General features: G+C 40.1%; 1 protein-coding gene across 3 annotated transcripts; it reads right to left on the reverse strand.

The window, feature by feature from the left end:
- Positions 1-717: 717 nt before the first annotated feature.
- On the reverse strand, positions 718-23,996 carry HMCES (5-hydroxymethylcytosine (hmC) binding, ES cell-specific). Of its 3 annotated transcripts, none has more exons than XM_011385881.2 (7): positions 23,874-23,996; positions 22,980-23,185; positions 16,000-16,143; positions 15,037-15,162; positions 8,784-8,965; positions 2,941-3,133; positions 718-1,471 (listed from the first exon to the last, which is right to left on the reverse strand). In XM_011385881.2, exons 2-7 carry the CDS (start codon positions 23,160-23,162, stop codon positions 1,235-1,237), a joined length of 1,065 nt encoding a protein of 354 aa, XP_011384183.1. In that variant the 5' UTR covers positions 23,163-23,185; positions 23,874-23,996; the 3' UTR covers positions 718-1,234. The 3 variants fall into 3 exon arrangements, with proteins under 3 accessions (XP_011384183.1, XP_011384184.1, XP_023382101.1); XM_011385882.2 differs by lacking the exon at positions 23,874-23,996 and adding an exon at positions 23,563-23,701; XM_023526333.1 differs by lacking the exon at positions 22,980-23,185 and having other exon boundaries at positions 23,874-23,951.
- Between the last annotated feature and the right edge of the window lie 517 nt (positions 23,997-24,513).

The following is a 24,513-nucleotide window of genomic DNA, read 5'->3' on the forward strand; positions in this document are numbered from 1 at the left end:
CCTGTCAGCTAGGCTGCTTCTGTCCAATCACCTGACGTCTTATCAAGCCTTGTCTCCTGGAAGCTGCAAAGAAGAAAGAATGCCTGGCCTTGGTGCTTCTGGAGATTCACAGACTCCATTCCCTGGATCCATAGGAAGTTCTCCTCCTGTGACAGCAGTGCCCTGCTTGTGCGCACTTGTGCACGAGTGCTTAATTGCCAGGTATGTCACCTGGCAAATGCCTGTGGCTCCTTGCCTAGCACAGGGCAAGGCTTGTAGTTAGTGCTCAAATTTATTTAACAAATATTTGCACACTTACCGTTAACAATGGGAGGAAAAAAGGTGAAAAAAGCCATCCCTGCTTTAATGGAACTAATGATCTGGGTGGGGAGGGACAATAGCTAACCACCCCAAATAAATATCTAATTATAAAACCATTCAGTTCCAAGGAGGAACCTGCAGAGCAAATCACAAAGGCTCTGACCAGGCTGGGGCAGACAGATGGTCAGCTCTCACCTCTACCCCAAGCCCAACTCATCCTCTGTGTCCTAACCTGCTCTACCCAGAGGTTGGGAATTTGGATAGGGCTTGGAGAGCTGTGATTGGGACTCTCACCCAGACCATACACTCCCTGTGTAAGGTCAGGGTCTTGTCCTCTGTACTGACTTCTCCCTCTAGCCCCTATGTTTGGCAGGCAGTCAGGATGGTTTTAAGAAAAAGATTCAGACAGCTTCCAAATTGACAGGGAAAAAAAGTCTCAATAAAGAACCCCCTTAAGCCTTTTTATTGTTTCCAAAAAAGCAGTTTTGTCTACAGAAAGCCCCAAACAGTAATCCAGAACTCTCCTCAACATTAGCTGCATTTTCTGAAATGTAGAAAGTTTATCAAATATAATTTATTCAGAAAAAAATACAATGTTTTAAAAACTTAATTGCAAAAGACTGAAAAGAGCCCAAAGGCTGAGCTGAAAATGGCCTTTTGCTAACAGGACCAGGTCAGGTTGGGGCTAAGAAATGCACGTAGGGTCAGGCTTTGAGGAAAGGTTCCACTCCTACTTCTTCCCAGGCTGCCCACAGCCCCATCGTGGGTTCCTGGTCACAGCCAGAATTGCCATTCCCCCATGAACCCACAACTGTCAACTAACACTGTGCTACCTCCCCCTAAAGCAAATCCATACATACACAATACAAGAATCTATTATCAGCAACAGTATTTAGTGCAGCAAACTGTGACCTTGGTCTCTGAAAGTCCTGCATTACTGGCTCTGAAGCCGCTTGGCCACTGGCTCTTCCTCTTTCTCTTGCTTCAGCCATTGCTCCAGGAGTCTAGCACTACCTCTCTTGGTGGTGAATGGGCTCTTCTGTAGGAACTGGCTGGACCAGTGGGGCACATCTGACTCTGTCTTTTGGGGTGTTTTGAGGTCTTCCTTTTTGGGTGACTTTTTGGCCAGCCACTGCAACATCCTCTGGCTGCTGCCACTTGCCTCGAGCTCCTAGGAAAAAGACGAAATATCTCAAATCACTCAGCTCCAGCTTTTGGGAAAAGGCTAACTCCAAGGGAAGAAAGAAGGGAAGAGGCATTGTTACTAAGGGCCAGATAGGGCCCACTAGTGAGGTGTGGGAAGAGAGGAGCACCTGAGTGTGTTCCAAAGGGTGCCAGGGGTAGGGAGTAGCTCTTAGAGAAGGCTTTGCAGAGGAGGTGTGTGGGGCCAGTCGGAGAAGAGAACTGACAGGCGTTCAAACAAGCAGAGAATGAAGCATTCTCAGGAAGAAGAATGTAATTCATTATGACCAGGCAGGGAGTTGAGAAATGAAACTGAGGAGATAATGGCTTCAAACAGCCCGCATGAGAAGGGATTCGGCCTAAGTCTGAACGGTCTATTTCCCTACTGCAAAGACCCTCTGCATAGCCTCTCCTTGCCTGGCACTGCTCTTCTGCTTCCCTTACCTGCACCTAGGGTAAGGGAAGCTTACTGAAAAGAAAGCTCTGAATTTGCAATAATGCCACATCTCCAGAATGTGAATTCTTTTGGAGTAAAGGCCACTGAGAAATGGGGCTGTGTCTAGTGCAAAAAGAATCATTTTTAGAGACATCTAATAAAGTGTCAGGGTTGCGGGAGTTTGCAGAGAACTGAGACAAAAGAAAAAGGATGACAGCTACCCAACATTTTTCTTTCAAGTTTTTAAAAGAAAACTTAATTGCTGTTCTTGCAATTGTCATCCTTAACACTTCTTGGGCATTCTAAGATGCCTATTCCTGGAACACTCAGAGCCATGTCCTACTTCAGATTCCTCTATGCCACCTAAAAATAGTTGCTATTCCTAAACCTTTATCCCCAAATGTCAATAGGGGCCAGCTTTTTACTCTGGAGCTCCCCTCCCTATTGCAGGCCTGTTGCTTGTTCACCTTCCCTTCAAAATACATCTTCTGGATCCTTACCAATTCTAAGAAGTTAAAGTTTATGGCAGGAATGTTCTCAACTTGTCCTAAAAGAGGACAAGGATTAGAACTCCTCCAACTTGTGGCTGAGAAAGCAGTACAGAGAAGAGACATCAAAAATCACAGTTGGTTATGAACAGAGATACAATTATGGTTAAGGCCTCCTTTGCCTTTCTCACAATCACCCTCTAGATTAGGAGTCTTCACACTTGGCATATTATCAGACTCACTGAAGAAGCTTCAAATGATACAGAAGCCCAAGCTCAGTCTGGAATATTGATTGACTCAGTAGTTGCAGATAGGTGCTGGCATTTACATTTTGGAAGAGCTCCCTAAAGAACTCTGAGTTACAGCCAGCTTTGAATCACTGCTCTACTCAACCTTGCCCTGAATAAGGAATATGCATTTTGGGTGGTTTAAATGAAAACTCTGAGTGTGTAAAAGGCCATATTCTACAAGAAAATGCTATACGGACAGAAGACAGAAAGCTCAAAAAGAACTGTCAAAGTTACAAGCCCTTACCTTTTTGACCAATAAGTCGACAGGAACCAGACACTCAGGAGTGTTGTTTTGGGAGTTGTTCACCACGGGAGAGACTGGATGGAAGGTGACATTCTCTGTGGGGTGGATTAACTTCAGAGCTTCCTGAGTTGAGACCTCACCAAAATCAAGCCATTTAGAGACTGCCTCCTCTCCATCTAATATGGCAGGCATCCTAGTTAGTGAGGTCAAGACATTGGTTGGGAGAGGCAGGGTGAGGGTGAGGGGAAAAGGGAAAGAGACTTGAGTCAGTTGATAGCACAAATTATCACAAGGAAAAGCTCACTTCCCTCTGTACATCGCATGCTGATTACTGCCACATGCTCCCTGACTTGACAGGGCACAAAATTTAACACTAGGAGAGCTAGCTTATAAAGTTTTATGGCAAAGACAGTGAATAGTGCTATGATTGGATCCAGTGCACTCCAGTGTACATATTAGCAAACTGGTGACCTTTCTAAGATGCCCCAGCTTAGAACTGTCTATCAACAATCATCTCCAGCCTTAATACCTATGACAGATTTACAGTAAGAAAGAGCTGTTCACATAATTGTGAAAAAAAGGAAACTAAGCCTCAGAAAGCAAGATAACTTCTGGTACCCAGAAAGATGTTAAGAAAGATCCTATATTTAGCTTCCAGTTTTACATCCTAGGCCAATGCAAAGCGTGGTACACACTTGACTATAGGAGATAAATGTATAAGCGTTTATTTTAATATAATTGTTATCACTTTGATTTGTTTAAATCAAACATGTACTTGAAAAAATATTTTATAGGGAGTAGGTAAACATGTTCAGTTCCCACGTGACCACATCAAAATTACAACTAAACTATAAATCAACCACTCCTGAGAAGCACCTGAAGACTAGCTGAACAGAATTCCTATAACTATGGATATAAAAAAGCCACGTCAAGACTGGCAGCAGGGATGGAGATGCAGAATGAACAGGTCCCACAACCACATGTGCTAGTTAAGAATCAGAATATTTTGGCTGTGGAGTACCTGCTGAGGAGTGAACCATTCCAGGCCCACACTGGGCTCCCCAACCTGGAGCACCAGTGACAGGAAGAAAATACTCCCTGTAAAAATCAGTAGGGACTCACCACCGTAGGCTGTGGAGTCCTTTTTAAGGGCCAGAGCACGGACTCACTCCATCACAAACACTTGCCCTAAGCTCCAGTGAAGAGACAGCAGCTTGAAAAACACCCCAAACACATGGGGGAGGAACTGACTGGCTTCAGGGCAAGGGCTGGAGCAGCAGGAGCTACTGTTCCTTCATTCAGCCCATCCCCAACCCAGCCAGCAGGTCCAGGCAGGCACCAAACCTGAGTCTCCTTTAATCTCACTAACACAGCTCTTACCCCACCCTAGTGATTTTCTAAGACCCCATTCCACTCAATTCACCCTCCTGGCCTGAACCTCTTTCAGCAGCTATTTCTCACAAGTGGCAGGCCTTGGCCAGTGCTGCAGACTTTGCTAAAAATCTCTGGAAAATCCACAAACCTCAAATAAGCAGCACCTGGCCTTAGCGTGCCCTGTACCTCTTGCTAAGTGGCCCCAAGCCTGGCACTCGTGACTGCAGCTTCAGTTCACATCATAATGTATCCCAGGTGCCTGTAGCTTCTACCAGGTGGCTCCAGCCTGATACAGGCAGTAGCTGATCTTGGCCTGCATTGGAGCCCTTCCCAAAAGGCCCCAGAATCAACATACCCAGTGGCCAGTGTCAGACCACACCAGTGCACCAGCCAATTAGTGCCATAAACAACACACCCAGAGCCCTCCTAAAATGAATCCCGCTCTGTGGGGTCAACTTCTGCACAACAGCTTGTCCACTGTAGGCATGGCCAGTCCTTACATCAAGTCAGCCTGAGGGTCAATCTCATTTACTGATGTGCCAACAGCAATCAAGGCTCAATTACAACAGGAGAGCACACACATTGCACACAAGGGACACCCCTGGAGTAAATGACTCAAGGAGACTGTGCCACTGGGCTCCACAGGACACCTATTACATAAGGCCACTCTACTAAGACAGAGACATAGCAGCCCTCCCTAATACACAGAAACAAACAAAGGTAGACAGTCAAAATGAGGAGACAAAGAAACATGTCCCAAATTAAGAAACAAGACAAAACTTCAAAAAAAGAACTAAACAAAATGGAGGCAAGCAATCTAATAGATATAGAGATCAAAACACTGGTTATAAGGATGCTAAATGAACTTAGGGGAAGAATAGATGAACTCAGTGAGAACTTCAACAAAAACATAGGAAACATAAAAAAGAAGATAAAAAACATAAAAAAGAACCATTCGGAAATAAAGAATGACTGAAATGAAGAATATATTAGAAGAAATAGAAGATTAGATGAAGCATAGGACTGAATCAGTGATTTTGAAAACAAAGTAGCTGAAAACACCTACTCGGACCAGCAAAAAAGAAAAAAAGAATTTAAAAAAACGAGTACTCTGGGACAACATCAAGAGTAACAATATTCGCATCATAGTGGTGCCAGGAGAAGAGAGAGAACAAGGGATTGAAAACCTATCTGAATAAATAATAACAGAAAACTTCTCTAACTGGGCAAAAGAAATAGACATACAAGTCCAGGAAGTGCAGAGTCACTAACAAGATGAACCCAAAAAGGCCCACACCAAGCCATGTAATTAATGTGCAAAAGCTTAAAGACAGACTTTTTTTTTTTTTTAATTAAAATTATTGAGGTGAAAGAGAGATTTAAAAGCAGCAAAAGAAAAGCAGTTAGTTACCTACAGGGGAGCTCCCCTAAGACTGTCGGCTGATTTCTAAAAAGAAACTTTGCAGGCCAGAAAGGAAGAGCATAAAATATCCAAAGTGATGAAAAGCAAGGACCTATAACCCAGCAAAGCTATTATTTAGAGATAAACAGCTTCTGAGACAAGATAAAGCTGAAGGAGTTCATCATCACCAAACCAGTGTTAAAAGAAATGTTAGAGACTTTTTTAAGAAGAAGAAAAAAATACGAAAAAGGAAATATCACATACACAAAAAATTCCCACTGAAAAAGGCAAACACACAATAAAACCAGTGGATCAATCAACACTAAAGCAGGTTCAGAAGTTAAAAGGCAAAAAAGGTCAGAACAGCATGTATAATTATGACAGTAAATTAAGGGATACACACAAAATAAGTAATAAATGACAAAAGCATAAACGTGGAGGGGGTGAGTAAAAATATTAGTGATTTTTGAATGTGTTCAAAGTTGGGTGACATTCCACTTAAAATAGACTGTTATAAATATAGATTGGTATCTATGAAGCACAAGGCAACCACAAACCAAAATATACAAGAGATATACAAGAAAAAAAGAGAAAGGACTCCAACATAACACTACAGAAAGTCATTAACATGCAAGAGGAGAAAGTAAGAGAATAAGAAAGGAACAGAGAACTACAAAAACAATCAGAAAACAATAAAATGGCAATAACTACATAGCTGTCAATAATTTATCAAAAGACGAATGGATAAAGAACAGGTGATACACACAGACACACACACACACACACACACACACACACTGAAATATTACTCAGCCATAAAAAAGAATGAAGTATTACCATTTGAGACAACATGGATGGACCTAGAGGGTATTATGTTAAGTGAAATAAGTCTGACAGAGAAAGACAAATACTATATGATTTCACTTATTTGTGGTATCTAAAAAGCAAACAAACAAGCAAGATGGAAGTAAACTCACAGATACAGAGAACAAACTGATGGTTGCCAGATGGTAGGGGGACTAGGTGAAAAGGTGAGGGGATTAATAAGTACAGGTTGACAGTTACAAAATAGTTATGAGCTTATAAAGTACAGCTTAGGGAATGTATGGTGCCAGGTGGGTATGATTTACCAGGGGAATCACTTTATAAGTTACATACATGTGTAACTACTATGCTGTATACCTGAAACGAATATAATATTAAATACAAACTGTAATTTAAAAATTTCTTAAATTTTATAAATAAAATAAAATTGATGCGCCACCCCCCCACCCAAATATTCTACAATCTCTGAAATCCAGGCGCATTTTATGATGAATGACATCTTTGCATTGTATTATAGTTTAGCTGGCAGTAATTTGCAGCACTTTACATAACAGCATATAAAATAATGGTACATTTCAAAATGGATGTGTCTTAGATTAGATGAAACGGGAATTTATTTTAAGGTGAATTAGCAAACACCAAAACTACTTTATGACATGAGAGCATACTTTCACAGAGAATGCTTAGGACAAGGCTAAAATAAGTTATCCTGATATGGCAGCATTATATTCTTTTCAGCAAAACATCAAAATCACTTCTGAGGGCACTCAGATTTGGCAAAAATTGTGAAAGTGTTACACAAGTATAGTCAGTTCTGGTAGTTAAGTTACTTGTTTGAAAAATGGAAATCTGTTTCAATGTGATTGATATATTAGAGTGTAATATAAACAAAGATTTGCGTTTGCTTATACACAGTTTTGTCTGTGAGAAAGACAAGGTGAACACAGAAAACTGTACCCTGCTGAAATAAGCCTTGTAGGAATACACAAAATACACACATGCATAAAACTCAAACATTGACAGCTATCTTAGTTCACTACATATTAGCCTTCAAAGTTGTGTTTTGCTTTTATTTTGCATTTGTGAACTTCTCTCTACATATAAAAATACTATTCATTCAACATCTTATACATGTCTAAGCTTCCTAAATCAGTGCATGCTAAGCAGTGCATATAAATGGGAACTTTTAAGTATTGAGAAGCTTGAAATAACAAAGCATCTTGAAAGTAAAAAGAGAACATGTGATATCTCCTGAGCAACAGACATAAAGGAATCCACATAAATGACAACATTGTGAAAATAAAAGGAACATCCATAGATGGGAAAACTTCAAGAGGTGTTGTGAAGTCAATACCAATCAGGCCTAAAGGAATAGAAGCAATGGAAAGATTCTTTAGCATATGGATTGAATGCCAAACAGTGAAAAACTTGGAAGTGTTTTCACAAGGAGAAAGCACTATCTTTATATAAAGACCTAAGAAATCATAGAGGTGGCTCCTTTTAGTGCGAGTAATGGCCAGTTTGGTGGTTTTAAACACTGATGCCATTTTTAAAGCCTTTAGCTGTTGGGAGAAGACATAAGCACAGATGGAAATGCCGCTAAAGAATTTCCAGCAGTGATACAGAAGTTAATTGAAGGAGGAGGCTATGCATTGGACCGAAGTCTTCAATTTTGATTAAATATGTATATTATAAATACATGCATCAAAGGAGCTATATTTCAAAGGGAGAAAAACATGCGCAGGTTTAAACCACAAAAGATAATAAATTTTGCATAATCTTCCTTCCACCACTTGACAATAACTCACAAGCTACAACTCTTCAGACACTCACTTCCATAAGCAAATATTGGGTCATTTTAAAGTAAAGTGCCATATTTATTGTAAAATCTATGTATTTATTAATCCCCAATGTATAAAACTGTGGTAGTTTTTAATAGATTACTATTATTTTTTAATGTGCCACTGACAAAGTTTTTAAGTGTTGTCCTCTTAACCCTACTTTTCCCAAAAGTTCTGTGGTTTTCACTGCACTATTTTGCACAATGTGGTGATTTTTAGGAATGCATGTCATGTTATAGCCAAACAGACTGTAAATGTATTTTGCAAAACAACTGTCTTAGTTTCCTACCCTAAATTTGTGCATACAGAAACTTTAAATTCCATAAGCTACCTATCTAAAAGCAAAGAGGACAAACTCTCCCTGAATGCTTTTGGACCTGGAGATAAGAAGTGTGACTTGCCTATGGTGGATGTCATTCAAGCCTTTGCAGGAATCCACTGTGATGATGGTGTAGGAATACAGGCAGTCTCCTCCCTCTGGTGGTTCCCAGCAGTCAAAGAGTCCGGCCATTGTTAGTAGTCTCCAGTTGTCCCAGACTTTCTCCCAGTCTTCAGAATTGTTGGAAGCACCAATGCTGCCTGACTGGAAGCAAAATACATGGGCAGATTAGATACTCAGCAGCCTTCTTCCACACATAGGTTGAGTACTAACTACCACAGACTTAAGAGCATTGCAAACATTTAAGAAATAATTTAGCCCATGCCTTATTAACTCCTCCTGATCCACTGTCACTAAAGAAAAGAGGCTTGGTGGCAAATACCACCAAAGCTATAGATTTATAACTCCTTAAATGTTTTCAGAATACAATTTAACACCTTCGCTAGGCATTTAGGCCTTCTATGATCTGGCACATTATTCCAACTTTCACTTACAATGTTAACCTGAACCAAACCCAGCTGTTTGTAAATGAAGTTCTTATGCAATTTGTTCTCACCGTGTCTTGCTGAAGCAACTGTCCTCTGCCCAAAATGTCATTCCCACCTTTCCTTATCATGCCAAATCCTACTTGCCATTTAAGATTCAGTTCAAGGCCTAGAATACAGAAAGCTAGAAAGGCTTTCACCTCCATCTTAACAATAAGAAAAAAAAAAGCTAGATAATCTATAAAATCATAACTTTTCTTAAACTCATTAGAGAACTGAGGTCACAGGGCAACCAATTAGCTTGAACTTTATAGAAACCAGAGGCCTCTGCAGGAAGATGAGATAAGCACTGGTTTACCAGTGGCAACAGGAGGAAGGCAAAGCCTTAATACAGCAGACAAGAATTCAGAAAAAATTATCATCGAATTGCTAAATGCAGAGTATTGGGCCAGCCTAAGAGTACAGAATCCCTGAAAGCTAAATGCATCAGGGGCGTTTGTATCAGCTTGCAGAGTCTTCCTCACAGACCTCCCTGGGTGTTCACAAGAAAGACAGGAGACTAGAGAAAGCCTTTCTTGCTGGAGCATGCCTAGAAGAGGCGAGCTCTTCTGCTTCAGCAAAGACCTTCATGAAGCCGCACCTGATCATTTCTCTGAGGAATAACAGCCATAAGGGGTCAGAAGAAGGGTAATAAACCCTACAACCCCTAAGATATTGGTAAAGACTCACTGAGGCCGGGAAGGGTAAAAGAAAAAAACCCTCTACACCCCTGGGGAAGTAGCAAGATCATTGAGAAAGGCTGAGCCTGAGAACCCAGGGCACAGTTCTGCCTAAGACTGAGAATGAGCAAAGATGACAGGGAACGCTTTTCTACCTGCCTTCATATTAATGGCACCAAGTGACAAGCAATAGCAGATAAATTCTGGAGAAGGGGCAAGAGCATGGAGAAATCCTCTCTAATGCACAAGCTCTAACAGAAATACTACAGCTGAAGAGAGCAGGACTACTGAGGAAAACCCTCTGGAAAATCAATCCTTACCCTAAACACAAGAGAAATTTAAAACCAATGGCGAACAAAGGTAATAACAACAACAAAACACAAACCCAGTTTAGCAAGACAAGATCGACCTAATTTTACACGTTAATAGCCTAATATAAGGATAAGTGTATCCATTTCTAGGCATAAATATTATTTATCTCGGTCTCTGTCCTACATACTATGGCAATTAATCAAAAATTACAAGACACAGGGAAAATAATGGTGTAGATAATAGAGGCTCTGTTCATCCCTCTGGTGACTGAATCAAAATTGTGACAGAAACAACGAGCAAACAGCAAGAAAAAATCGCCTGGGGTCTAGATGAACAAGCCATTCAACTAGGGAGAAATCTAAGAAATCACCTTGCAATGGCAGAAGGTAGGACAGGGCGAGGACATGAGGCTGCCTGGTGCCTAGCAGCTGAGTGGGACAGAGGCCACAGCATCGGTAGCCAGCAGCTGCAGATGGCCTCTTAAAGGGGCCATGTCTGCAAGCGGACTTTCGCGGTGACAGACTTGCTCGCTCTGAGCACCAGCACCTGGTCAGCTGCACAGGGGGCACCAGGGACTTACAGGGGCACACTGAGTTGTCGGAGTGAGGGCCAAGGCTAGACTCACTCTGTACAGAAGTGCCGGTGGTATCTATTGTTCCTCTGTTGAGCCCTCCCCTTTCCCAGTGTGTGGGCTCAGCACCCCACAGCTGAGATGTTATCAAACTGGATAACAGAGGTCACTCCACCCAGAGGATTCCATGAAACTCCGCCTCCCTCAACTTGTGGCCCCACCCAAGCCACATCCAGGTGTGTCCTCACTTAGTCAGGTGTCCCTTGCTGAGCAGCGCCTAGACTAACACAGGTGGCAGCTGGCCTCCATTTCCGGTATGGCCTTTTGAGGCAACTATAAGCATTGCATCTGTGGATTGCTAGCTCAATCTTAACAGGTGGCCCCAGAGGGGCACAGGCTAGGGCTAAACTTGAACTACAGCTAAACCTCTTTCAGGACTGTGCCACTACACTAGTAAGACCAAGAGACTTAGGAGCTTTGCTTAATACATGGAAACAGACATGGAAAGGCAGCCAAAATGGGAAAACAAATTAGCAGAAGCCATATAAGAGAACAAAACAGAGATCCAGAAATAATGGAGTCAAGCAATCTAACAGATGCAGAGTTCAAAACACTGGTTATAAAGATGTTCAATGAACTTACGAAAAGTGTATATGAATTCAGTGAGAACTTTAATAAAGACAAAAAAATGGAAATGGAAATTATAAAAAGGAACCAGACAGAAATGAAGAACACATTATCTGAGATGAGCAGTATATTAAATGGAGTAAACAGAGAGAATAAAAAAGAGGATCAAATGACCTATATAGAGGATGGGAAAGCCAAGGACACTCAATCAGAATGGCAAGAAAAAAGAAGCCAAGACTATAATAATAATTTAATGAGCCTATGGGACACAATTAAAAATGAAAATATTCATGTCATAGGGGTAAATGAAGGAAAACAAGAAGTTGAAGAGCTATTTGAAGAAATAATGATGGAAAACTTTCCTCACCTGGTGAAGGAAATAGACCTAAAACCCCAGGAAGCTCAGAGATTCCCCAAAGAGGCCCACACCAAGACACATCATAATTAAAATGCCAAAGGTTAAATACAAAGAGGCAGTCTTAAAAGCAGCAAGAGAAAAGTAGTTAGTTACCTACAAGGGAGCACCCATAAGACTGGCAGCTGATTTCTCAAAAGAAACTAGGCAAGACAGAAGGGCTTAGCACAAAATATTCGACATGATGAAAACCCAGGATCTACAACCAAGAATACTTTATCCAGCAAAGCTATCATTTAGAGTTGAAGGACAGATAAAGAGCTTCCCAGACAAAAATAAGTGAAAGGAATGTATCAACAGCAAGCCAGTATTACAGAAAATGCTAGAGAGACTTCTTTAAGAAGAAAAAACATGTATCAAAAACATGAATAAAGGATGGTAATAACTACATTCTTATCAACAAGTACCTCAAATGGAAAAGAATTAAGTGCTCCAACCAAAAGATAGAGTGGCTGAATGGATAAGAAAACAAGACCCCTATACATGCTGCCTACAAGAGACTCACTTCAGATTAAAAGGCACACACAGACTAAAAGGAAGAAGGTGGAAAAAGATATTGCCTTGATAGACCTAGAGGGTATTGTGCTGAAGAAAATGGGCTGGATAGAGAAAGACAAATATCGCATGATTTCATGTACATGTGGAATTGAAAGTACAAAATTAACAACAACAAAAGCGGAAATAAACTCATAGATACAGAGACTATTTTGAGGGATATTAGATGGGAGGGGAATTGGGGGGACACAAAAAGGCAAAGGGATTAAGAGGTACAAATGGATAGTTGCAGAATAGACATGGAAATGTAGAGTGTAGCATGGGGAAGATGGTTAATGTCATAATAAATATGTAAGGTGGAAGAGGGGTACTAGATTTAGTGGGGTGATCACTTTGCCAGTTATGTGGATCTCTGATCACTATGCTGTACAACTGAAAGTGGTATATTATTGCATGCCAACTATCATTGAAAAAAACTCATTGAATTGTACAATGTAAATACAAGCAACTAATTGTCTATTATATTTCAATAAAGAGAAAAAAATATATCCCGGAGAGTAACAAAGAGCCCTGAGCAGAGACACACAGGCTAAGGAACAGGAATGGACTATGGAAGCACAGGGCCTAGACTAAATACTAGAGCTGCCCCACAGCCCAAGAGTGAGGGTGAGGGTCATCTCATCTATACACCTGCATCACTGAACAGTCCTTCAACTAAGAGCCAAAAGCTGGGGAAGCCTTAAAGATAAAGCTCTACTCTCGCCCTGTGGAGCTGAGGGATAAGTGAGAGAAACAGACCTCAAATAAAGCAGTTCCCACCAGTGCGGCAAGAGGAACATAAGAAAATAACCAAGGCTGGGGGCTCTATTGCTAACTTGTTCCTGTTCTCATGTGAGCCTGGTGAGGGACACATTGAGGAGCAAGACTGGTGCTGTCTACCTACAATGACATGACTCCCTATGTGTGTGGGCCTGGGGAGGGGCCCTGCACATGCAAGGCTGACTTTCATAGCTGGCCCAGTTTATAACATAATTCCTTTTACCACTAAGCAATCTGACCACCACTTCCACTTCCTCACCTGTCATTTACTTTCATTGATGTTTTGATATATTTTTTTTATCTGATGCTTTTCAAAACTCAAATAATAAGAGATGGAAAACAGATTAGTCGTTACCAGGAGTTAATCACTGGTTGTGGGAGAGGGGCACGTTGTGACGAAAACAGGGTAGCAAGAGAGAGATCTCTGTGGTGATGAAATAGTGCTATATCTTGATGGTCACACAAATCTACATGTGATAAAATGACAAAGAACTATATACACTTCATACCAATATCAATTTCCTGGTTGTGTGTGCTATAATTACATAAGATATAACCAATGGGAGAAATTGAGTAAAGGGTATAGAGGACCTCTCTATACTGTCTTTGAAGCTTCCTGTGAATTGATAACTGTTTCAAAATAAAAAGTTAAATAGTAAAAAAAAAAAAAAAAAAAAAAAAAAAAAAAAAAATTACAAGATACGTTAAATAGCCAAAAACAGACCAAACAACCATTCAATTGCCAAAAGATATAGAAATCAATAAAACCAGACTCAAAGGATTACGTTTCCCAAATGCTGAAAATATCAGGGAATTTAAAATAGGTATAGTAAGATTTCTTATATTTTTATCACTCTAAAATATAACTGACAGTCTAAAACAAAACAATAGCCACATATTGTAAGTTTAAAGCTTATGAAAAAGTAAAATGTATGACAATACACCAAAAGATGGAAGGAACTCGGAATATTGTGTTGTTAGGTCCTTATATTCCACAAGAAGCAGTATATTATTTGAAAGTACACTGCTCTTAATTTAAAATGTATATTACAGAGCAGGTAGTAAAAACATTCTTTTTAAGTAAAAATAATTAGCCAATGGTGGAGATAAAATTAAATAATAAAAATATACTCGATCCAAAAGCAGGCAGAAAAAATAGGAGAAAAGGAAAAAAGAACTGATGAAACAGAAAAAAACTAGTAAAATAATGATTTTAACCCATCACATAAATAATTACATTAAATGTAAATGTTCTGAACACAAAGTAAAAGAGTGATTGCCATATTGGATAAGGAAAGAAAGACCCAACTATTTGCAGTCTACAAAATTCTCTCCTGTAGAAAGTTGTCTGTGATGCCCCAGTCTAACTTATGTGCTGTCCTCTGGGCCCCCATAACCTCATAAGCATTCCTTCCATGAGCATTCACCCCTAGTCTCTGATTGTTGATTTGTCTGTGTCTTAGCAGTAAAGCTTCAAGGATAAAAATCATGTGTCACTGAACTTCCAGGAGTCTAGCAGAACACATGGTATATGTTTAATGAATGTCCACTGAATAGAGATAAATTTTTATGGGCAAGAGACTAATTGTACAGAATTGAGAAAAGTGCCATCCTAGTCCACACAAGTGCTTAACAGACTCTCAAGGAGAGTGCCAGAGGACAAGTCTCTTTTTGGATATACAATTTCTAGTTTAAAGATGAACAAAGGAATAGAAATCTTATAGAGTGGTTCCCTCAAGAAACAGTCTATAAGGGAAGGAAAAGAGTGTCCTTCTTTGGATTAGTTTCTCTGTACTTTTCTAAATATTTACTGTGAGTGCTGATGATAATACCTTTACTGTTTTGATTTGGGGGAAGTAGATGAAGTATGGCTGCCTCTTGCTTGTTCCCTGACTTCGCTGCCACTCGTAGAATCCATCTGCTAAAACAACGCAGCGTCTTCCCTTTCCCAAAGGCACCTGAGGGAAAATGTGAGCAAAATATGGTCTTAGTGATAGAATCATGTTTCATGGACTTGGGTTAAAATATTAGGTCTACCAATGTGTGATCTTAGAGCAGTTATTTAATTTTTCATATGTATAATATCACCACTCACACAGACGTTGAAAAGATTAAATAATGTACATAGCAGCAATAGCTCTCTAACAAATAGGTGCTTGTGGTAGGTAGCTTCCAAAGCTGGCTCTGTAATGAGCCTTTCATCCCAGTATTTATACGTCATGTAGTTCCCTCCCACAGTGATTTTAGACTGGGCCAACAGAATGCTGCAGAGTGATGCTTATGACTGCTGTGCAACTTCCAAGGCTAAGTCACAAAGCCCTTCAGCTTCTGCCCTGCTGTCTTGAATCATGAGCTTTGGGTAAGCCAGATGCCATGTAAGAAGCTTGACTATCCCAACTAGGCACATGGAAAGGCTTCCAGTTGTTCTCCCATCTCGGCTGGGGTGTCAGACATGTTGGTGAAGAAGCCATTTTAGACAACCAGCCCCAGCTGTCACTAGATGTTAACTACATGAGAACCTCCAAGTGAAAACTATCTAGCTGAACCCAGTCAACCCACAGAATATAAGAAATAAAATAAATAGTTGTTTTGTTTTAAACCATCAAGTTTTGGCACGGTTTATTACACAGCAGCAAAGAAAACAGCACTCAATATTAATAACTAGGAACACACTTTGGGACCTTAAGGAAGGTTCCAAAGAGAACTCTATTTTATTTCTCAGGTATATAAGGCACTAACAGCTCTATTAGAAAAAAGAACAGACTATGTGCCTTTTTCCTAGATAAGCTACCTACCTTGAAAGACCGTTTTTCCATTATGGTATCACTACGACAGTTGGCAGTGTTGAACTGCAGCTTGGAAGGATCATCTTCTTTGAACCAAGATGGGACCAAGCCCCATCTCATGGGAGCAATGATACGCTCAGATGAGTCTGCACCCTGCCATGGAAAAAGGTAAAGACTCCAGTGAGGAGATCATAATGAAATTTAGAAAACCAAATTTAGCGCATGCATTATATTACTATTAGTATCAAAATACAAAGAATAGAGAGATTATTAAAAGGAAAGATTCTACTTGAAAACAATTTTAGTGATTTATCATGATGTGAGTAACTTGTGTTCTTTAGCAATCGTATTTATTAGAATATAAGACATTCTGCTTGGATAAGGTAAGCAGAGTTTACAGGAACGAAACCTCTTTGTATCCCTTGGGTAAGAGAATAAAAGACCCAAGGGATACAAAGAGGTTTCGTTCCTGTAAACTTTTAATTAGTTCCTACTATGGAAGAGACATAGTGCTAGGCCCTGCACTTCATGTGCTTCCAGGTATCAAGAAGCACAAGTTACAGACAACCATAATACAATGAGGTACATGCTGTGATTAAGGGATATGTAGAGTGCTATGGGGGCACATGGAGCAGTGCTTAGTCTCAAAGGGCTTGCACTGTAATGTGAGGCCACACAGACATAAATATATTAAGTAATAATACAAACTATTATAGGCTAAGGGCCACATAAGTGGTACATAATGAGTGTCTAAGCAGTTCTGGAGAGTGATCTGTGATGAACAGAATGGAGAAATATCAGCTCCTCAGAACGGGCAGAAGGGATGGAGATAGGGTGGGATGATTCTTAAATTGGATCACACAAGTTGTACAGAATTCAGACAGAGTTGGGAGGAAAGACCAGATATGAAATTAGATGAGCAAATAGGCCATGTCAGAAACATGCAGGAAGTGGTTTTGTGCACAAAAGCAAGCATGAGGAAGCTATTTTTAGGAAGGCCTGCTCACAAGGTTGGCTTTCAGTTAGCATCTTGGGAACTTGGATTTTGAGTAATCCCATCTTTCCCTTACTGATAAGGATGGTTTACTGTGACTAGTCTGTACAAAAAATGAGTTTTATGCTGAACACTTGTTTTCCTTCTGTGAATCTGGAATTTTGGTACTTGATAAACAGAAAGTGCTTATGTGACCATTCCCCAATACAAACCTAGGGCCCTGAGTTTCTAATGGGTTTCCCTAGGCAGAAACACTGTGAACATGTTACTACATTTTTTACTGCTGGAGAAGGAACGTGCTTAGTGTGTACCCTCACAAGAAGGAGAGAACATAAGGAAGCCTGTGCATGGATTTTTCCAGATTTCTACTTGTCTATTTCTCTTACTGATTTTATTGTATATCTTTTCATTGTAATAAACCTTAGCCACTATACACTTTATATGTTGAGTTCTTCTAATGAATCTCCAAATGTGGGGGAAGTTTTGGGGTCCCTCAACACATAGATGTTAAATTTCTTTTTGGTAACCGGCCCTTGAGAATTTGATGAAATCTAGATTAAAATGCAAATACACATAGTACACTATGGGTTGGAAGAAACCAGTAGTAGAGAGTGCATTTTGGGTGCTACAATGGTTCAGGGGTCTGGTGATAAGGATACAGTAGGTTTGGTGACAGCAGAGAGAATAAAAGACATCCAAAGATAGAAAAAAATGAAATCGTGGTGCAAAGGGAAAAAGAAAACAAGGATGATTAAGTTTTCAAGCCTAGAAGACTGAAATAATGATGGTACTATGGAACAAAAAGGAAAATCTGAAAAGGGATTTGATTTGGGGAAAGATCATGTGTTGAATTTCTGCAAACAGTGGCAAGTCAGTGGCAGTTTAAAGAAATAGTCACAAAATCTTTCCCGTTCCTCTCATTGAGGGGGTCTGTGTTCCCTTCCTTTGAATCTGGATGGAGTCTGTGTTCCCTTCCTTTGAATCTGGATGGGTTGTGACTTGCAGAATGTGGCATGAGTGACACTATGATTTCTAAGGCTAGGTCAGAAAAGGTTTTCAGCTTCTTTTTTGTTTGCTGAGACATCTCTTTTGGAGCTCTGAGCTGCCATGTAAGAAATCTAACTTCCCTAAGACTGTCATGCTGTGAAAAAGCCCAAGCTGCATGGAGAGGCCACATGTAGGTACTCTAGTCAACAGCCCGGGTTAAAAACCAACATCAACTGTCAGATAAGTGACTGAAGATGCCTCTAGATCAGATGCTGGCAAACTTTTCTATAAAAGGCCAGATATTAGATACCTTGTAAACCATAGTCTCTGTTGCAACTATAATTGTTGTTATAGGGACAAAGCATCCATAGACAGATAAATAAATGGATATTGCAGTATTCCATAAAATTTCATTTACAGAAATGGTCAGAGGATCCTAGTTTTCTGATTCCTGCTCTAGATGATTCTAGCCCCAGATGCTAAGTTTTTTCTGCTGAGGCCCCAAACTTCAGAGAAAAGACAAACCATATCTACAATGCCTTGTCTTAATTCCTCATGGGTGAAAATAATGAAGGTTGTTTTAAGTCACTACACTAAAATCCAAGAGGGTTGTTTATTATGTCAAAAAAGTATGTAGAATTAAAGTTTAAGTGACAGGCGGCAAGGTAGATAGAATCAAACTTTTCTGTAATGGACCAGACAGTAAATATTTCTAGCTTTTTGAGTCCATATCATCTCTGTTGCAATGACTCAGGCAACTGAACTCTGCCACCATTGGTAGCATTAAAGCAGCCAAAGAATGAATGAGTATTGCTGAGTTCTAATAAAACTTTATTTACGAAAACAGGCAATGGGCCAGATTTGGTCTGAGGACCATAGTTTGCTAACTTCTGGTATAAAGGAAAGAATAAGGCCTTTGTAAGAAGACCTTGCTTCAAAAATTCCTTCTCTGCTACTTAGAAAGTGGGTCTAGTCTCAACTTCCTGGACCCTCAATTTTCTTTTCTGTCAAAATAGAATGAATAATACCTACCCTACAGATTCATTAAAATGTGTGGCATGGGATAGGCATACAAATTGTAGTTTAATATTTTTTAAGGTTAGAATTAAAAAGAAATAGTAAAATTTTCTATATAAAGGTGATTGTTAAAGCTATTAGGATAGTATCTTAGCGGGTAAACCGAGCACAGGATTTAACCTGGGGGTACAAAAAGAGAAAAAGGCAAAATGAAGGAAAAGTAGAGTCCAAGAAAAAATACCTAGAGAAAAAAAAAAAAAAAAAGAAAAAGAATGAGAAAAGTCAAGAAAGGATGGAATTCCAAGAAAGAAATCATCACTAGTAGTTATTTCAGAAGGGCTTCCCTTTTGTATAAGGCTAATCGCTCTACTGTGCTCTTGATAAGATCCTGCCCTGTTTCTTTCAAAATTTTGCCTGTATTAGTTAATCCTCTTTCTACACACACACACACACACACACACACACACACACACACGCACACACACACACACACACACTCCATTCTCATTATCATTATTCATAGCAGGTAGGTTCTACAAAGTTGCTGTGAACATTGAATTAGTGAATACTGAACTGATGCTCATAGGGGAAATACAGGGTTAGTTTCTCATGAGCCTATGATGACAACATATTCATCACTTGATTTACACATCACCTTATTTAATGTGTATTTCTGTTTAAAGACAGTTTATTTCATATGTATTATTGATTCACTGATGTTGAATTCAAGACCAACAGTACAGTAACTCATGCCTGAATGAAGCTTATCTAACATATGTATTTTCTCTGTAAGGCATATCAGGCCTTCATATGTTTAGGAATACCAGCCAGCACTTTAGCACTATGCTTGGCGACAATTTTATACAGTGAAATCAATGACTAAAAAGCACAGAAATGCTAAAAACACAGCATTAAATAGAATGCAAAAAGGACACTTGTTTATAGTATAAGAGATGAAACAAGAAAGTAAAGCTTCATTTTTTTTGTTTGCTTTTTAAGAGCTTGGTCTTATTCAATCTCAGCTGAAGTGTATATCAAGCGACTCAAATTTTCACCATTCTGTATTGTCCATGCGAAAGCAACATAAGTATTATTTTGTGGGTTACAAATACATTTTGCAAGTAGGCAAATTTGTAAACATGGAATTTACAAATGAGGATCAACTGTGTGTGTGTGTGTGTGTGTGTGTGTGTGTGTGTGTGTGTGTGTGTTTTCCCCTTAAAGACACAGGCAGCCTAGGTACATTGTATGCCAAGAAGAAAAAAAATAAAACCAATTAATAAGCGTTCAAGATAATTAAGAAAAAGTCAGTCTTGGAAGAATGGTAGAGTAGAAGGCACAAACCCAAGTGTTAATCTCATCAGAGATAGAAGGCGGAAAAAGTTTGAAAACTTGTAAATCTCTGCTTCTAGAATCAAATGTGCCTTCCAAGCAGAAAGGCTCCCTACCATAGCATAAAGAATAAGAGCGATTACATTATATAAGGGCCAACTAAATGATCTCTCATTAGAAATTTGCAAAACAACACTCTTAAATCTGAAGTTCTCAACAGGGGCAATTTAGACACCCCCCCCCACCCCTGCCCCCCACCACTGATACCACCAAAAGCTGAGGTGGATAGAGAGAAGGGGATGTGCTACTGGCATCTAGTGGGTATATTTGGCACTATCAAGAGACATTTTTGGCTGTTATGACCTGGGTGATGCTACTGGCATCTAGTAGGGGCCAGTGAAACTGCTAATTCTATAATGCACAAGACAAAGAATTACCCCACACAAAATGTCAATAGTGCCAAGGTTGAGAAATCCCACTTTTACAAACCTTTAACCGGAGTGTGTTTAATGGACAATTGTAAATCAAACCCATACATGAGGCTGCCTTCTACTGAGAATGATGAATAAAAAGTGGCTGCGGAGGGAAAATACTGAAAATATTGCTCAATATTAGTCATCTTTTCCCCTACCTTTTTGGACTTATGAGCAGAACAGCTGGTAGCACTGGGGTAGATAAATGAAAGAGGAAGTAATCTGCAAATCAGTGGTTTCAAATGCAAATTTTGCAAACTATACATCTGTGCCGGCCGTTAATATGGATTAATATGCTGAAATGGTTCTAATTTTGCTTTACAATTTACATGTTTGAGAAAAATGAAGCCTCAATTACTTATCAAAATTAGGAACCCCCCAGCAATCTTAACAAAATTTATTAGAGACGTGGAATCAAAATACTACATCAATCAGCAAATTCACACTACTGACAGAAAAGGAAGGCTATGCTTACTAGGGCTCCACCTTCCCCATTCCTAGTTCTAGGACACATCCCCGGGAGTGAGGACAGCGGTCTGGACCTAAGTCCCAGAGCTATACTTCAATGACCGGGTGACCTAAGACAAATCGCAATCTTTCTACTCTTCTCTCTTTACATTTGTTGAACAAATTTTTCTTTCAGCTAACATTCATTCTATAATTCTAAAGCGGTGGTACAAAGAGAACCAAGGCTAAAAAAGAATAAATCTCATGTAATTAATTCCTCTCTCAAATTATACCTCTTTTGAAACATGTGTTGTTTCTTTTCCCAGTCAAGTTCCCCATGATATTCATTTTATTTTGATTATCTGCTCATTAAAGAAAGTTTTCTTATTTCAAGAGGGAAGTATGTATCCATTAAAAATGGCTCAAGAATAACCATTTTATGTTAATGGCTTAATTCAACCAAAAAGATTAATATTATTTGGTGCGTTTATTACAAAATAATGTAACCCTTGTAATGTAGAAATTAGTCTTTTTTGACTACCATATTCTCAAAAGGGTTCTGAAGAGTATGTTGCAGGGGTATAATCATCTTTATAAATTGATTTAATAATTATGAATCGAACAGAATAAAAATTCAGCATGGAAACAATCATAATTTTAAAAAATATATCAAGGGCATTTAAAATTTAAATTAAAAAAAGACATGGAGAAAACATTAACTTCTGATATTAAGCATTTTTATCACACCACATGCTTGTAGTGAAGATAAAGCAAAAAAACTAAAACATGATTATAAATTATTGGTCACTCCAACACTACAATGGTAAATACTACATGAATTTACATATAGTACTAATGAATGAAATTAAACTTCAAAAAATCAAACCAAATACATGTTTATAGCTTCACTAAAAACAAACATAAAAAAATTGAAAACACAGCAGAATGAATAGAAACTTCAGTGTTCAAGTAACATCAGAGGTGTTTTAGATTAGCTAGTCTTAATGTTGCTCTAGGCCCAGAGATTTTGATTCAGCTGGACTGGTAAGGGGTATGGAAAATTTTTTTTTTAAGATACTCAATTGACCCTGATGATCAATGATGGTTGAAAGATACTGTCTCAAAAAATGTATTCAAATACAAGGATCATATAAACTTGATATGCATTAAGGGTAGTATGCCTTGTATAGAGAAGGCACTTAAATTAGCCTGAAGGATAGTGAATTATTTTTGAAGATTAGAAGAAACCAATACAACTCCTTTCAGTGAGGCCCCGAGTAGTTCTCAACTGAGGATTCAAATAAAGGCTGGTTTTAATGTCACCTCAGAGGCTGAGCATACACCAAACCAAATACAGATGACCCTGAACCACACAGATTTGAACTGCATGGGTCCACTTACATGTGGATGTTTTTTTCAGTGAATACTGTAAACATACTTTATAATTTTTCTTAATAACATTTCTTTTCTCTAGCTTATTGTATTGTAAGAACAGTTTACAACACATACAACATATAAAATATGTGTTAACTTAGTTTCCCTAATCGGTAAGGCTTCTGGTTAACAGTAGGCTATTAGTAAAGTTTTTAGAGAGTCAAAGTTATATGTAGATTTTTGGATTTTTGGCTGTGTGGGGGTGGGTGCACCTAGCCCGTGCATTGTTCAAGGGTCAACCATAGAAGTGGATAACCATCACAATGCCCACCCAGAAGCTAATATGGTGCAGAAAAACTGGTTACCTTCTCAAAGTGTAGTCGCGACAGAAGCACTGGGCTATTTGATTGAGGGCTCTTGTTGTATGAGGGGTAGTACTTGTCAGGGTCTCTCCACTCTGGGAGCCGCTGCTGGCCCTGCCGATCTTGATAGGCACAAGCTCTTGTGAGAACATCTCTAGGTAAGTGACAGGATGTTCGCCCACACATTCTTCAACACTGTTTCTTACAACCTTTAGATCACGAAACATTAGGTTTGTATTGCTCAAATATTAGGTCTTATTCCATTATTTACAGCATTCTCTCAAGATTCCCACAGGACTCTACTTCCAGCACCACCTGTAGTTTTATGTAACCATCTGTTAAATCTACCCCAGGAAACTCTTTCCTCAAGAAAACAGACTATGCCTGTTTTATCCATTACTCAGGCCCATACAAAGCATTAAATAATTGGGAGGTGCTCCATAAATATCTCACTGAATGTAAGAAAAGAGATTTCCCTGGGGAGGTTAATTTTTTTCAGCTTAATGTTTCAGCCAAGAAAGGCAAAAAGGTACGTCACTTCTGGAGCCACAAGCTCCTTCCTATACGCGACTCTTTTTCTCCTCACCGTCTCGTCCCCACTCCTTTTCCTTCTCTCCCTTTCTGGGATCCTCACACCAGCGAGCAGCGGCTAACCTGGGTGACGGCAACCAGGGCTGAGAGGGTGCTATTAGTAGCATCGAAACTCAGCTTCTTCGCTGTCCAGCGTGTATCTTCTCCTTCCCAACACCAGGGACCCCCCAGGCCGGCCCGCCCCGCCGACCCCAGGCTCTTGGCGCACGTCTAGGCGTCAAGGTGGCCCAAAGGTTCTCCCGTTGGCGCCACCTCGCCCCTCCGCACCAGGGCTGGGGTCCCGCTGTCCGCCCCAACCCGCCTCACCTTCACCTCGGCCCTGGACGGCGCCCGCGTAGTCCCACCCCAATTCAGAGCCCGCTCGGCCGCCTGCGAAGCTCTCCCCCACCCTCTCTCACGCTCCGCGGACACACGTACCCGGCGCTATGCCCCGCCTCCAGCGCCACCGCCCAGCCCCGCCCTCAGCGTGGGAGGTGGCCTGGGCTTCCTCCCCTCCCCCATCCTGACGACGGAAGGTGGCCTGTGGAATTTGAATCTTCTAAAAGTGCCCCAGGAGACTAGGGTTGCCTTCGGGTACTCCTCGATCTGCGTTCTCAGAGCTCCACTTTCTTATATATTCGGCTGTTCCCCTGTGGTGTTAACTCCCCTACTAGGGCGAACTGCAGAAATGGGGCTGGGGAAGAATCTGCAAGGACAAGTCTCATCCCTGTGGCGCTGGCAGAGATTCTAGATGCATTCCAGGGAGCCTGAAGTGCCCTGCTTCGTATAGCGGGAACCATAACTCTAGGGCACCAAGTTGTTGTAGGGGTGAAATCAGGAAACATTTTCTTTGCAGTCCTACTGCCTCATAGTTTGGGGCAAAACTTAAACCATCAGGAAAACTTCCACGAATCACTCAAGTCACTCAAACTTGGGTGCCAGAATGAGCCTTTCCAGGGTCATCTTC

The sequence above is a fragment of the Pteropus vampyrus genome, unplaced genomic scaffold, assembly GCF_000151845.1.
Source record: "Pteropus vampyrus isolate Shadow unplaced genomic scaffold, Pvam_2.0 Scaffold818, whole genome shotgun sequence".
NCBI classification, from domain to species: Eukaryota; Metazoa; Chordata; class Mammalia; order Chiroptera; family Pteropodidae; genus Pteropus; species Pteropus vampyrus.

Bases quoted from the DNA above. Each gene is read 5' to 3' on its own strand.
- HMCES (XM_011385881.2), bottom strand. From the start codon at position 23,162: ATGTGTGGGCGAACATCCTGTCACTTACCTAGAGATGTTCTCACAAGA. The intron at 8,966-15,036 runs GTATTATCATCA...TTTTGCTTCCAG, and splicing joins CCCAAATCAAAACAGTAAAG to TCAGGCAGCATTGGTGCTTC. The intron at 3,134-8,783 runs GCAAGTCACACT...CTCACTAACTAG, and splicing joins TTGAATGACATCCACCATAG to GATGCCTGCCATATTAGATG.